Source organism: Lutra lutra, chromosome 4 (assembly GCF_902655055.1).
Source record: "Lutra lutra chromosome 4, mLutLut1.2, whole genome shotgun sequence".
Classification (NCBI taxonomy): Eukaryota; Metazoa; Chordata; class Mammalia; order Carnivora; family Mustelidae; genus Lutra; species Lutra lutra.
The window spans coordinates 105,449,475-105,464,967 of NC_062281.1; the positions used below are offsets into that span (position 1 = coordinate 105,449,475).

Consider the following 15,493-nt stretch of genomic DNA (forward strand, 5'->3'; position numbering starts at 1 on the left):
CAGAGAGAGATCACAAGTAGACAGAGAGGCAGGCAGAGAGAGAGAGGAGGAAGCAGGCTCCCTGCTGAACAGAGAGCCCGATGCGGGACTCGATCCCAGGACCCTGAGATCATGACCTGAGCCGAAGGCAGTGGCTTAACCCACTGAGCCACCCAGGCGCCCGCTGGAGTTGTTCTTGACAGCTCTTTTTTTCCCCTTCATCCCCGACAATCAATCAATCAGCAGATCTTGGCTATCCTTTAAAATACTTCCTAAATCTCACCACCTCTTACTACCTCATCTTTAGTTAAAGGCACCTGGATTATTGCTTTGGTCCCCAAACTGCTCTCCAGGCTCCATCCTAGTGATAGTCTCCTCTCCACACATCAGTAAGAGTGACTCTTTCAAAACTTTAATTGGGTCATGACACCTCTTTGCTCATAATCCTAATGGCTTCCTGTGTCATTCAGAATAAAAGACAGAGTTTAAATTCATTCATTCCCAATTGATTTGGCCCCTGGCCTCCCTGGTGTCTCGCTGGCATCACTCTCTTCTTCACTGGCTGTACAAAGCTCCATGTTGCTCTGCAAACATTGCAGGGACTTCCCCCGGGCCTTTGCTCTTGTTGTTACCTCTGTGTGGAATACTTCGCCCCTGGACTTTCCTATGACTTGCTTCCTCAGTTTCTTTTTAGGCTTCTGCTCAAAGAAAATTCTGTGACCACTTTATCGGAAATAACAGCCCCCAGCCTAAACATACTAATCCCCAATTTCTTAAACCTATGTATTTATTTATTCTTTTTAGAATTTGCAGTATCTGAAACATATATTTCAAAAAATTTTCTCCCCCATCCTCTGAGCATAAATATGTGAGTGTAGACCGTGTCTGTTTTGTTCACAGATGTAACCATGAAACTCAAAACATCTCCCAGGACATACTAAGCGCTCAAAAAAAAAAAAAAATGTTGTCAAATGAACATATCAGTAAATCAGTGATCATCCCGAGGTGCCTTCCTTTGCAAAACAGAGGAAGATATGAGAGGACAGTTATGTTTAAATTCATTCCTCCCTATATGAATTCCATGAGTCTGGCTATATCCTGTATATTAAAGAGTCTAGAAAAACAACAGCCACACAATGAGATATAACTGAGCTAGTAATTATTTTAGCTGAGGGTTGTCTATATGTCAATGAAGATCATTTTAGGCAGAGTAAAGATTTATAAAAATTGCCATGGTTTTATATAGTTTTTCAATCTCAAATTACATTGTAGACAAGTTTTAATTGCTGTTGTATAGACAAGCTTGTGGGGTCCTCTAGAATCCATTTCCATGATGTGGCATGCAAACATTGGCAACACCTATTTACCTAGAACAACCTTGTGTCAGGGAACAACATGAACCAGTCCTGCAGAATCTACTGCAGTTTCTCAACCTTGGCACTATTTATATTTTGGGCCAAATAATTCTTCATTTTTCTATATACTGGAGGATATTTAGAGACATTCTTGGCCTCTGCCTACTAGATGCAATAGTAACCCCTAAGCCGTCACAACCAAAAGTCCCCTGGGGAGGGGGCAAAATCCCCCATCAGACATGTATGACATCATATAAAGCAGTTGTGATAATATGGTACTTAGGAACTGGCCAGTTAAGACCAATGAAAGCTAGAGATGTTTTAGAAGAAGAGTTCAGAGTTGGCTTTCTAGATCAGGAAAGACCCAACCCTCTAGGTAAAGGTTCTTTCTGATTGACACTGGGTGGGCAGAGGGCTGGGCAAGGAAGGGTGCCAGAAACAAGAGATTGGAGAGATAGAGAGTAGAAGATGAAGAAAGGCAGAAGAGGAGGGGTTAAATTTCTCCTTGGTGTCTTCTTTCTTACTGTTCCCCATGTTGCCTCTAATCATAGGTTGCATTGCCTACACAAGTATGAGACCAAGTACTTAGAACGGCACAGGTAGTTTTTTCTTTTTTAGCCAAATGAGGAAAGCTGGTGAAAATCCATTTTAGTCCCTCAAAAAAAAAAAAAAAAAAAAAAAAAAGAAGAAGAAGAAGAATTTGGGAAAAAGTTTAGACAGAAAGGGAAAGAATGAAAACTCTTTAGTATTTTCCCCTTGCTACATTCAAAGAGTCACCCTGCCTCTGAGGGGCCTTCTCTCCAGGGGTGGCAGTGAAGTGGCCATAGCATTTTGCTGGTCTTTTACCTCACCCCACCCTCTCTTGCAACCTGATGTAGCTTTTGAAACTTTTCCACATATATCATTTGATGACAGTATGGATTTTTTTAATAAGTCATTAGGTGGCCTCTCCCTGCCTCTGGAGATGTGTGTGAACCTCATTAGTGCTGCAACCCCAAGAAATGCAAGTTTCAATGAATCAAGGTCGAATTCCAGGTCAAGAGGCCTCTTGTATTTCCAGTGTGCTTGACATGACATAAAAGAGATGGAATCTGTGAGAGCCCCTATTGCTTCCTTTTCTCCTCCACCTCCTGGTTTCTTTGTGTAGATTCGTGTTTTGGAGATAAAGAAAGATCGCCGTCCTGTGGTCTCAGTGACCATCTTCTGATGTGCACTCATACCCAAACAAACTTGACACCCTAGGAACCTGTGGCTCTTCTGTTCCTAAAGAACCTAGTCCCCCAATTTCAAATCCATCCACATTCCCAGCAAAAGGGCACCGTCTGTGTTTGATATGTAAAAGCATATAGTGAAGAAAGTTTAAGACATAGTTTAAATACTGTCAGTTTCCCCTTTCCCAACTTAGACCAGTTTCATCTTTTTCTCTATACACCACAGAAGGACCGGCTCAACATTAATTAAAATATGGAAAATGATTTGACTCTATTCATTAAGGAATAAAGAAGCTATCATGGTCATTTTCACCAAGTGGGTCAAACTAAATTCAATTTTGCTAATAAATATATTTCTTTGTAAGAGGTGTTTCATGAAAAAAAAAATCAAAACATGACATAAGCCCAACAGTCAAGGGTGAAAAACAAGACACACCTGTCACATAGGACATTTAAAGGAAAATGGTAAAATAAAAACAGGAGTCTTCATGTTTCCTGAAAAATCTTCATTCGTGAATGACAGATGCTAGCTGGAATGGGCTATTCATGAGTCACAGATGAGATACTGCTTGCTTTCATTTATAGAAAGCAATATAACTATTATTTTCAGGTCATAATCAATGCTTCACCCAGTGCAGATCTGCACTGGTATTTGTTCAAATTCATTCCAAACAATGGAAATAGAAATTACAAGGTATTTCACTTGTCACAAAGTCAAATGGGCACAACACATGGAACCTGCCATTCTGTTCTCATGAAAAGCATCCTTGAAACTCACTCTAAGTGAGCTTCCTTATTTTCAATGCAAATGAGCAACAATGTTAATACTCTTAACATTCATGTTCTAAAAAGGATCCTAAACTGTGTTAATGTTATTCACACATTAATCTTTCAGAAAACAAATGTTGCAGCATTCTTAATTTACAGCAGTCAAGTTTTGAGTGAAGCTTTTTTTCTCTTACAGATGACATTCTCAGTACTATTTGATGCATTGATTGGAATCCGTCAACATGCCTCACCAATAAGCTGATGGGTACACTTCACAGATATTCCAGATTCATACAGTGCAATGTTTCACAACACATAACACCATGAAATCACTGTATGAATCCAAGAATTCCTACCTCTCTTGTGGTTTGCAACTTGAACAGAAGAAACTGTTGACAAAGCTAATTTGGGAGCAACTGGATAGGTTTAAAAGAATGAACAGCACATTAGAAACAATAGTGAAACGTTCAAACTGTAATAACTTATCATCAACCCACTTGAAAAGTAGCCCTAAAGGAAGAGACTATTTGTATATGTTGTTTTTAGGAGATGCTTTCAATCACAAAGGAAGTCTTGTATTTGGCTGAAAATGGATTAACATTGTCAGGAATAAAGTTTAGAGGTTTTATTTTCAGAGGAAAAAGAATTACCATTTCAGTTAAGAATCCAGTTATGTAACGATTATTCCAGTAACAATATGGATATTAGAATCCCCTATTGTCCCTCTCTTAAAATAGTAGCCATGTTGAGGTAATTCGCAATCTCATTGCCACAATTTACTATGGTCAGTCGCTTTGGGTTACCAAAAGCTCATCTAAGTATAAGCCAGTTCGGATTATTTTTGTTGAACTGATTAGACATCATGGAACAGAATCACAATGGTCAACCATCTGGCCCTCAGTCTCAGAGTCATCTTGAGTCTGTCTACCTTTAAAAAATGTAGTCTTCTTCCCAATATTTATTACCTTTGTGATATCAGTTTGCTAATGGCAGAGATTTCTCTCTAAGTTGCCTGCCATTTCTTTTCCAATTATTCATGATGAGTTGTTTGTGAAGATAGCAAAAGCAGGGTAGAGCCTGATGTTCTTTGCAGATGTTGACAAGATAAATTACGCCTGGCCTACAGAACTGGCCTCTGCTAGAAAGTGCACCTTTAGCTAAAATTTCAAGTTTAAGCGCTTTGTTCAACTGCTTTCCTTCTCAAATAAATTCATTTGAACACATTATGCAGTTTTGAAAAAACTGCACCTGGCATTAGCTGGAAATTTCTGAAAGTTTTCAGTGCTGTGACACTGACAGAAAACACAGCAAAATAATTAAGTAGGTCTGTTTCAGGTTTTGAACAATGCGTAATCTTGTTCATCTCAAAACTCACTGTGGAGAAGTGTTAAGTCTTAGATCCTGTCTTGTATAATTTGTTGAGCTATGAAATGCCATGGAAAATACTGAGTGACATTTCACTGAAGATGCTCTCATTGAACTTGCCCAGGAATAAAGCCACTAAACCTCCCCCGAGTCCTCACAGAATTATATTAATAGGGGTGAGCATGATCTGTACTTCTTCCATGTATGTATGCAGAAACTTGAAAAAATTCATTTGGAGCAGATGATTAAGATAATTCTATTTGCTACTAATATATGTATCTAGGACAGTCTCAATTTCATCACTCTGATCAAGGACTGAAAATGCAGCCCTTCCAATTTGACTCCCCAACAAATTGCTAATATATTTTGTTTTGCTTAGCAGCTATTTCCTGGTTCCTCCTTTTGCTCATTTCCTTCTCCATCTGTATTCATTAGAGTTTAAAAGGAACATCCTGTATGTAAGGAAGGAAGGTGGAAGCCAAAAATGTGCCTTTTTTTTTTTTTGAGAAGAAAGAAGGCAAAAGAAAACAATTTTCCATTGAAATAAACTCCTATTTATATATGTCTATGTATATCTATAGGCTAGACGTTAATGGGAATTTAACATTGCACTGCATCTTGTGAATTCATTGCCCAGTTTTTAGAAGTTCTATTTCTTCCTGTGTAATCACACTGCTTCAGTCTCTCTCTTTTATTAATTTACTTACTTTTGATATTAGAAATCAGAAAATAATTACAGCTTTAAAGACAGACAGAAAGCAATCTGCCCTTAATGCCGATAGAAATAATCGTTAATTCACGGAGGATTTAAAGGGGAAGCCCCAACAGAGAAAAATATACTGTGATGTGGAAGACAGAAAGAGAGAGAGAGACAGAGAAAGAGAGAGAGAGAGAGATTCAAATTTCTGCCAATCAATATGGAGCAACAGTAAAAGAAAACAGGTCTTTTAGGGGTTACAACACTTCCTTTATGTATTTTCCCCTTGCCCCCGACCTTCAATACAACTGATGTACCAGAAGAGCAAAAGGGAGACAGTGGAAGGATGTCTGTAGAAACTCGCAAGTTTTTAAGACTTATTATTTACATTCCAAACTGTGATGGCAACAGAACTCCAGGCTTCTCTAGGGGCTGACAGACATTCAACCTAAATTTAATAAAGAGCTTATAACTTCTATGCCATCTAATTTTTCCCTATGTCTTCACTATAATATTTCCAGGATGCTCTTCATATTAGAAATAATATTTGAATCATGATTCTTTCAAAGACATGGCATTCATGATAATGCTCTTATTTAGTGCTAAAAAAGTAGTATATGGGATTTTTCCCCTAAACATGTGGGATTTTATATCAGTAGGAATTTTACATGCTCCTACCTTGTTTTGGGTTAGAAACCTCAAGGGAAGAAATATTCGGCCATATCCTATTAAACTTTGGAGGATCTGCATGCATCAGGAAAAATCAGGGTATGTTATTTTCAGCTATAATGTCATTTGGTCTAAACAGAAAATTATATGGACGAAGACACAAACCACACATCTGGTCTTTAACTTGGTTGTGGATGCACTTAACAAAACATGACTCCCGCACCAAACAAGAGCAAGCAATTGATGATTCCCAAAACATTGAATGGACATTAAATATATAGCCCCTTCGCTAACAAAGCTATATACATTTACTTTTGCAATAAACTAGAGTGTTCTTACAAATAACCAAATAGGGACTTCAGCATTTCAAACTGTTATATAAAGCTGGTGCCTGAAACTAGAAGATAAGGCGAAAGAAATAATTTCTCACTTGAGGATTCCATTCTCTGCAATTTATATTTACAGATATGAACTGGCTGCATTAGTCTTTCATGAGAGATTCTTCGGGGTGTGTTTTAAGTGTGAGCCATTATCTCTGCAAAGAAGTGGATTTATTCCCATTTTTATTTATGCAATTTCTCAGAGAAAGAAAGGGAATACTGGTGATTCTGGCTTAAGGAGAATAGTGCAAGGTGCTTCTGATCATAGCTAAGGTTTGTATGTGTGGATGTGTATATGTCTTCATGATTTTTTTTTTTTAACCTCAACCTATGTTTCTAGAGTTTTTGGTTCCATCCAGAAGTCATTATAAGCATTGTTAATTTGAGAATTGGTGTTCTTTCTTTCTTAGATTCACCAGTGTATATCTATCTATCTATCTATCTATCTATCAATATACACTCATATACATACTGTGGAAAACGAGAATAGCCAGATTTAGGACTGGATGCTTTAAAATTACTTTTGTGAAGGTGCATAACTATTAAAGCAGTCATTTTATAACTCCAATCTACAACCCAATCAGATCAGCTCAAAACTACACCTTTTGTGTGGTCCTTTGGGACCACCCAAGTCCACAAAAAGGGATCTCACCTCTAAACTCCTATAGCATGTTACTTACTGTCTGTACTCCTGATTTCTCATTGATATGTGGATAAGGGATGAGTTTTAATATTGTTAGTTTGAATTTCATAGGTCTATTTCTCGTCTCTGTAATTAGATTGGATCTCTTTGAGGAAGGGCAAAGCCTGGTAGGAGGCCTCAGTAAATATCTAATAATTCAGTAATTGATATCAAGTGGCTAGGCTACTGTAAACAGGTATTATGAGATTGTTTCCTCCATAATTAGATTATAACAAATAATATTCTTGCAAGACATGGTACTTTCACTCTAACTTTGGTTTTTAAGTATTTGTTAGAAAAGTTGATCTATGGTTGTTTTGTGCATGTCTGTATACAAAGGTAGGTGGAATCTTAATACTGACATTACTACATCTGTCAAAATTGAAGAATGCAAGAAGAATGTAATTCTATTTCCCACATTTGTATCCAAGTGTCACTAAACACCTAGATACTCAGTAATATGTAGGCAGAGTATTCAAGCTGTTGACTGAATGCTGCTTTTCACTTGAGCGTCCTGGAGCTGGGTAGATACTGGATTAACAGAAGTCTACCTGAGCTGCGACGATCACTTTTGGAAAACTACACATTTGTATTTTGAGGGAATTAATATGATTTTTAGAAATTATTTAGAAAAAAAGTTGTGGTTGTTTATAGAATATATATTTATATTATTAGCTTTAAAGTAAGAATATTTCAGTTCATTGAAATGGTTCTCTCCATCTTTTTCTTGTAGGAGAGACAAATACAAGTCATAAGTGGGGATGCTGTTTGTAAACTTAATGTTAAGTACTCAGTGACTTGTATGTCTTGATGAAATTAAGTAACATTATTTTGTTAATAAGTTTTGCCAAGAAATCTAAGACAGAAATTTATACCAAATCAATTTAAAATTGAGTTTTGAAAATTAGTGTCATAAATTAAGCTCTATTCCATATTCCAATACATTAAATATTTGCTTATGCCTATTTTTAGCATATTCTTTTCTTAGTGTTTCATAATTTTTCCCTGGGGTGCGAAGGTTCCACTTTAAGGATCTTCCTATATGTATAAAAAGTTAACATAGGTCATTCTGCCTCTGAATTGTTAACTACCTGACTGTATGGAATTACCAAGATAGATACCTCAGTTACTATCTGATCCCTACCCAGAATACAACTTTCCTCTGAATTTTGTACTTAAGATGGTTTCTTGCAGGAGGGGAGGTAGGTAACCCTTGTATTTGCCTGGAAATAGAATTAGACATTTTTTCCCCAAATAGTTTCCATTATGTGGAATGCCTAACTTTCTGAACAATCAAAACTCAGAACCACCAGCAGTCATACCACGTGGAAATCCTAATCTAATCTATACGTGACTCTGGTGGGAAAAATTTTTATGTGCTGATTTTTCCGATTTTTCCTTGGGAGGAAAAATGTCCTGAAAAAAAGATACTGAAATTTGTGGTCTCTTGTTAAATTCTTACAACACGTTACTGTCTGTGCAATCATGTTGCAATATTTGGCCATCATGGGATTTTTAATTTACGATCTCATCTTATCTATCTACCTATTTTTTTTTTTTTTTTTTTTTTTTAAGTAGGCTCCACAACCAGAGTGCAGCCCAATGCAGGGCTCGAACTCATGATCCTGAGATCAAAAGTCGGACACTTTGGGGCGCCTGGGTGGCTCAGTGGGTTAAGCCGCTGCCTTCGGCTCAGGTCATGATCCCAGGTCCTGGGTTCGAGCCCCACATAGGGCTTTCTGCTCAGCAGGGAGCCTGCTCCCTCCTCTCTCTCTGCCTGCCTCTCTGCCTACTTGTGATTTCTCTCTGTCAAATAAATAAATAAAATCTTAAAAAAAAAAAAAGTCGGACACTTAGCTGACTAAGCCATCTTATTTTTAAGAAAGTTTATTTTTCTTATAATTGCAAGGCCAAGTAAGGAAACAACTTAAAATTAGGCAGTTGCTCTCCGTTTACACTTACTATTCTAAGATCCTGGCTTAAATAAATATTTAATCAATATTACTAACAAATGTTTAATTCCCAGGAGTAAAATGCACATTGGAGGTGATATTAATAGCACAATTGAGACAAAATCTATGTTATCATATCCAATTCTAATGAAAATCTTTGTAGCATGTAGCCTCAGAGAATTTTTAGCTAGTGGGCCACTTGTTTCGAGTAGGGGGAAATTACAAATAGAAAACAAAAATTATATTACATTGAAATTATGTATTGTCTCTTTGGGAGAACTGTGGCAGAATTTATTAATTTCATTTTTTCATGATTTAACTAGGGTATATCTATGAGTCAATTCTAAGGTCTAGGAATGGCAGTTTCTTACAGGGCAAACGGTACTGTGAGTCAGAAAAATGGGATTTGGTCCCAGTTCTACTAATGAGGAACTGTCTGGTTTTTAATTTCTCTAGATTTCAGTTTCTTATCTGTAAATAAAGGTGCTGGACTAAAAGGTCTCCAAGGTTTCCCTCAGTTGTTAAGTTTCATCACTCCAGTGGTTCTCTCATGATCTATCAGGGTCCCATTCAAGTTCATGGAAGGATGAAGCCTGTTGCTCTTTGGAGAATCTAGAGGACTAAACGGGAAGGGAAAATTATTGCTCCCTGTTTTGAAAGTGGATATTTTGACTGTCGTAGTGAAATTCACACTGGACTTGAGAAATTACTGGGATGAGGGGAGGGATCCCCACATGTGCCCAATGGGGTTATAGATGGCCAGTCATTCAAGAATAGCCTTTTATGGAAATCCCTATTTCTTAAGGATGTTGGCACAATACATCTGGGAAAACGGACTGGGCTCATCTTGATGATCTTCTTGACTAGACTCCAAAGACTGGCTCTAGGAGTATGGAGACCATAAGCACATACTCCACAACTGTCCCCCTAAAAAAGAAAAAAATATCTACAATGTCCACCAGATTCTATTACTCTACTGTTATTGTTGAATTTGCAAAGCACATTTATGGGAACCTTAAAAAATATCTATTCAGGGGAGATTTTTTAAAGATCTGGTGCATGTAAGTAGAGGTCAGCCTGATCAGAATCTCAGTTTTACTGCTTGGACAAGCTTCTTAAGTTCTCTTTGTCTTTCTCATCTGTAATATGGGGATGATGTCATTATCTGCTGGCTGCTTTCAAGACTCAGTGGGTTAATATTTGCTTGACATTGTGGTGAGCATTCAATAAATGTTAGCTCTTATTATCCCAATTGTGGTTGCTGTTGTAATAAAAATCAGATTACTGTAGTAGTAACAGTCCTTACTGAATTGAGGTAGAGAAAAATAATGTGTTCCTCCATTATTTTGCAATCTTAATTATTCCCAAAGTGAATGATTCTGAATGGTAAAAAAAGCTCACTTAAGATATAGTTTACTTTAGGGAATAATCCAGTTTTAGGGTCTCCATTGATGGATACTATTGCTCAGAAAGCAATAGAAATGATTTTGGAGATACTGTGAAAAAGATTTAATTTTTAATAGTTAAAGACAAAATGTTAATTTCCAAGTTTCTTTAAGTTTAAAATCAATCAGTTTTGACTATGAATCAAATATATATCTTATCTGAATTCCATTTTTCATTAGGGAGAGAATTCAGGAAACTGTTACGTGACAGTTTGGTTGTGGCACTTCAAACTTGTTTTTGTGAATCAGAAAAACTGAGATTCTAGTTGTGAAAGGGAAACTTTGGAAGAAAATTTTTCTTCTCTGTACTCCAAGGAAAACTCTGCACTATACATTGGAGAGAACTATGTGACAGTTGGTGACATTGACCATCTATTGCTGATGCCATAGTTTATCAAGCTAGAAGACCAGCTTGAAGCAGAAGGTTAAAAACACTGTATTATATCAAGAAAGCTTTAGAGGTAGGGTTGTTTTAGAAAATAAAGTCATCTTCTATCATCCATGGCACTCCCTTTGCATGAACTGTAGGCAGCTTTTAAAGTGGGTACACTTTAAAAACAGAGTAAGTTGTGACCGTGATATCCAATCTCTTTTTTTGTTTTCTAGAAAGTTGTACCATGCAGAATTTCATACTTCAGTAGTTTCATCAAATGAGAAGGTGAATTCTAATAATATGGTAGAATGTGAAGAGTCCTAATTTGGAAATTGGACATTGAGCTGGAATCCTGCCTTGCCCACTGTCCAGATAAGTTGAACAATTCATTTAATTCTTAGTTGTCTTATCTGTAAAATGATTATGTCAGATGAGTGCTCTTTAAGTTTCCTAAAAATATTAATTTTACTTAATTTGGGGATTCTAAAATATGGTGGGAAACAGGGTGCCACCATGGATATGAAAAGCCACTGCTAAGGCGATATTAGTGGGCCTTCCTGGGACATCTTTCTTCCGGAAGAGTGTGAGGAAAATATTAGGTAGAGACAAAGTCACAACTTCCCTTTGGGTTTATATAGTGACTCCTGCTATTACTCAGAGAATCTGCAAACATTACTGATGCCTAGAAAAGAATCTATAGAAAACCCTAAAACTCTCTAGAAGAAATCTCTGGGGCCTTGGAGGTAATCTTATCATCTTCACAGTAAGCTGCCTACCCTCAGAACTACAGTGTCATTAAACTGGTGGGGACGATAAAGCTTAATGTGATAGTGGTAAGTCTGTCCTTGAGATACCACACAGCATTTTATTTTTGCTACAAGTGGCTATTTCGATAAAGAAAAAAATTTGGATTTTTACTGTCATACAATATGTACAAACACATTTCACAATTTGCATGGCAAATTTCATGAGCTATCTCATGTTCTAGACTACACTTGACATATCTACATTTCCCGTCTTCCTCAGAATACTGAGGATGTTTAGTGGTAGAGGAAGGCCATACATTAATGGGGTGGAGGGTCACAGTCCCCTACCCCATCTCCTCACGCATGATCTTTGTAACTTCCGCTGACAACACAGTGAGGTACAAGAAAATGAACCTCTGTTTTTCTCCACGACACTAAATTTCCCTGCACAAAAAATAGTTCAGTTCAGGAATCAACAGGTGTAAGGTGCTGTGTGGTGGATTGGAAAGAGTCTGTGGCAAGAATAAATAAATCTAGAATTTTTCTTTCTAACCTCTTCCATGTGGTATAAAGTTATGAGCATAACTTTTGGAGTCAGACAGGTCTTCCTCGTCCTATTATACTGGTCAAGTTACTTGGCCACTCTGAGCCTCGGACTCCCTCGCCATTTGTAAAATGGAATTCTGTAGACATATGGGAACATCTCCCTCCAGTTCTGAGTGAAAGCTCGGTCTCACCCTTCCCGGGAAGTGAAGCAGTTAGTTGGCCAGCTCCTTATTTATACTCCAAGAAGATGTCAACGATACCTACACCCTTGGTGCAGAAGTTCACGGCTACATGTTCGAAGGTTCATTGGGGGCCCTTTCAGAGATCTTGGCAAATCTTTGGTCAAGCTAGGAATGTCCCGATGCCCCACACAGAGATAACAGCAAAGGTGCAGATAGCAGCTCACACTTAAAAAGTGGCTTGACATTCTAACTTCACCTGGGAAGAGGTTAATGCATGAAAAACATCAAATTGCTCAAGGTGGGCAATGGTTGATAGCATTATTAAACTGCTCCTTTTCTTTTTTCTTTTTTTAGGTAAAGGATACTTGCCCCTCCTTCATTGTAATATTTGATGTATTCTTCAGGATTAAAGCAGCAGCTATGTCCTAATGTTCATTCAGTTTTAGGATAACCACAAAGTTTTCATGAATGTGAAATGCTAGTTACACAAATATGAAATGGATCTGTGATGAGGATACTGGGCACACGATATAACAAAGTCCCAAAGGCGCTTCACCTGGGACCTGAGCTTTCCTTCCAGAACATCAGCAAACAGTTCAAAATTAACGTAGCACACCATGCAATTTGCCATATAGGTACACTACCCTGTACATTTTCTTCCTCATTATATAAAACCTAATTAGTTAAAGGGCAATTCAAATGAAACTTTTATTTGGGGGATTTAGAAGTATTAAAGCAAAGGGAAGAAAACAAACAAGCACTGCAGGTCTCTGGATAGCATGAACATGATTATTAATTACCCCTGGGTAGGGAAATGATTAACCTTGTTATTTTCCTCACGATCCAGGTTTCTACAGTAAATGGGTACCGAACAAAAATATTTGGATGCTGTCTGGAAAGCAACTTTTACAAGGTCTCCAACTGGCATCAAATATTTTCAAGTAAGAAAACATCTCTGGGTTTTCTCTCCAGGCTGATGGATCCCTGCGGGTAGCACTTCCCTTGTTTAACAGTCTTGTCAATTAAATCAAATTAGAGATGTAGTTTTAACTCCAGGATGAAGGCAATGCTCATTATAAGAGAAAACAGGAAAATGGAATATTTCCCTGAAGTAAACCATTATTTCTAATTGAAAGAGGTAGAGAGGAGGGGACAAACTCCTCCATCAATATTCTATGTTTTATATGCCATGAGCTCAATCACTCAAAAGTAATTTAAAGAAATAATGTATCCTTGGTTCCCCAGAATGTTTACATTTCTCTTTTGTGGCTATCCTGAGACATATTTTTATTTATTAAAAAATGCCAAGTTGTTTGAAATGGTGTTTCCTGAGGTGATCTTTCATGTCAATGGCTGCCCTACCTTTAATCTCTGACTCATCTGTCATCTCCTTTCTTAAGTGATAATCACCCACACAAAGCTATTTGCACATTAGGCCAGTTCTTATTCTAATTATGGTCTTTATACTGTTTAACATAATTAGTGAAATCACTTGCTTTTCAGGACTAAGGAGCAGATAATATATGCTAGAAGGTAATGATTAGTTTATCACTCTAGCAAAAACATCCACACCAAACCAATGATTAATCGGTATCTTCAGCATCAACAAATGTTCACTTGGATAAAATTGTGAATGTTTACTTCTAAGCATAAGTTACATTTTGTATACATAAAAAAATGAAACCTGAATGAATTACTGCCACATTAGGTAAAGTAAAAACAGAGATCACAAGGCTCAAATGACTGTAGATCTATTTTGGGATTCATTAATTGCTGACAATACCACCAGTATTTTTTCAGCCATGGCCAAAGCACATCAAAATGACTAAGTTTTAAATCAAGGAACTCAGAAATGGTTAGGAAACCTATTTCCTAAAAAAATAGACAACAGCAGGTACACATGACCTTAATGGGAAATTTGTTTCAAAAAATATTTTTAGCAGATGATCGGAAAGGATGGCCACTCTGTCCATGCATTTGAACCTTAATACTGGTGTTGACAGTTTGAGATCTATACTGAAACCTATCACAGCTCCAAAATCTTTAGTCATTGTGTAGATAATATATGTATGTGAACTTATGGTTACATACATCAATAATTTACATCAATGGTATGTATCATTCACTTTCCTTGAGATATGCTTTGATGATGGGAGTCTCACGGGTATTACATCTGTTATAATGGCATTGTCTATATACTGGTTGCAATTATGCTGGTTGATTCCTTCTCTGGGATAAAGGGAAAAGCCCTGGCAACCACCCAAACTTAGTTAAAAATTCAAGCAACTCATTCTTCTCTGGCGTATACTTTGGAAACCCATTCCTGTGCCCTCTAGAGTAGGCAGCAAGTCATCTCTGTGTGAATTCTTGCCCTTTGGAGAGGAAAGGAATCCACTAGTGCACCCAATGAGCGCCTTATGAGCCCACAAAGAAGGAAGGTGCGAATGCCACAGAAGAAGCCCAGAAGATCCTATCCTGTTTGATGGCTTTTATAATCAATCTCTTGACTTTAAAGCCAGCAATCGGCAAGCTAGTTGTGTGTGATGTTGGGTGACTCCTGGCACCTTTGACACCCTGTTTGCTGGAGAAATCTGAGGGAACCCCCACTGCACTCCAAGCAGAGCAGCCAGAGGCATAAGGAAGGCAGGTTACAAACTATCATTTTGTTTGCTAGCGGGTTTTGGTTCCGTATTAAGGAATTAAATTTTCCTAGGCTCCTGATCAAAAAGGTAGATACATTTTCCAAAGGCACCACAAAGCATCCTTTCAGGTCACCACTGATTTTGAAATAAAACAAAGCAAAACGAAACTGGAATTTCCTGACTCAGTGTGTAAAAGGTCAACATCTGCTGATGCTCAGAGATGGGGCACGTGGTGGAGACGGCCGGATGAGATGTTGAGTGAGCAATACAGTCGGTGATCCCATGCGACACACGACCGACACGCAGAACAGAAACACACCCCAGCCCCAAAGAACTACTTTCCATGCATCCATTTCTGAAAATCTGACAGGTCACCCCGCTGGGGCAGCCTCAATAATCCGTCTCAGCTGGCTTCCCCTCGGTACCCTTTTGTTCTAAGAGGCATATGTAAATGAAATTGTCAAGGCCTGAAAGGAGCCTGCTGTGGGAGGGCTGTGTGTA

At 37.8% G+C, this 15,493-nt stretch overlaps 1 protein-coding gene across 7 annotated transcripts in view; it reads right to left on the bottom strand.

Moving 5' to 3' along the window:
• Nucleotides 1-15,493, bottom strand: part of NTNG1 (netrin G1) — a 344,911-nt gene that overhangs the window by 54,323 nt on the left and 275,095 nt on the right. For 4 of the 7 annotated variants that reach the window (XM_047727938.1, XM_047727935.1, XM_047727933.1 and 1 more), the window contains exons 6-7: nt 6,054-6,119; nt 3,670-3,729 (exon numbers count right to left, since the gene is read on the bottom strand). The exons of 2 other annotated variants lie outside the window; for them this stretch is intronic. In XM_047727938.1, coding sequence (XP_047583894.1) covers nt 3,670-3,729; nt 6,054-6,119 — 126 coding nt within the window. The remainder of the gene's footprint in view (nt 1-3,669; nt 3,730-6,053; nt 6,120-15,493) is intronic. One more of the 7 variants, XM_047727939.1, reaches the window with a different exon arrangement.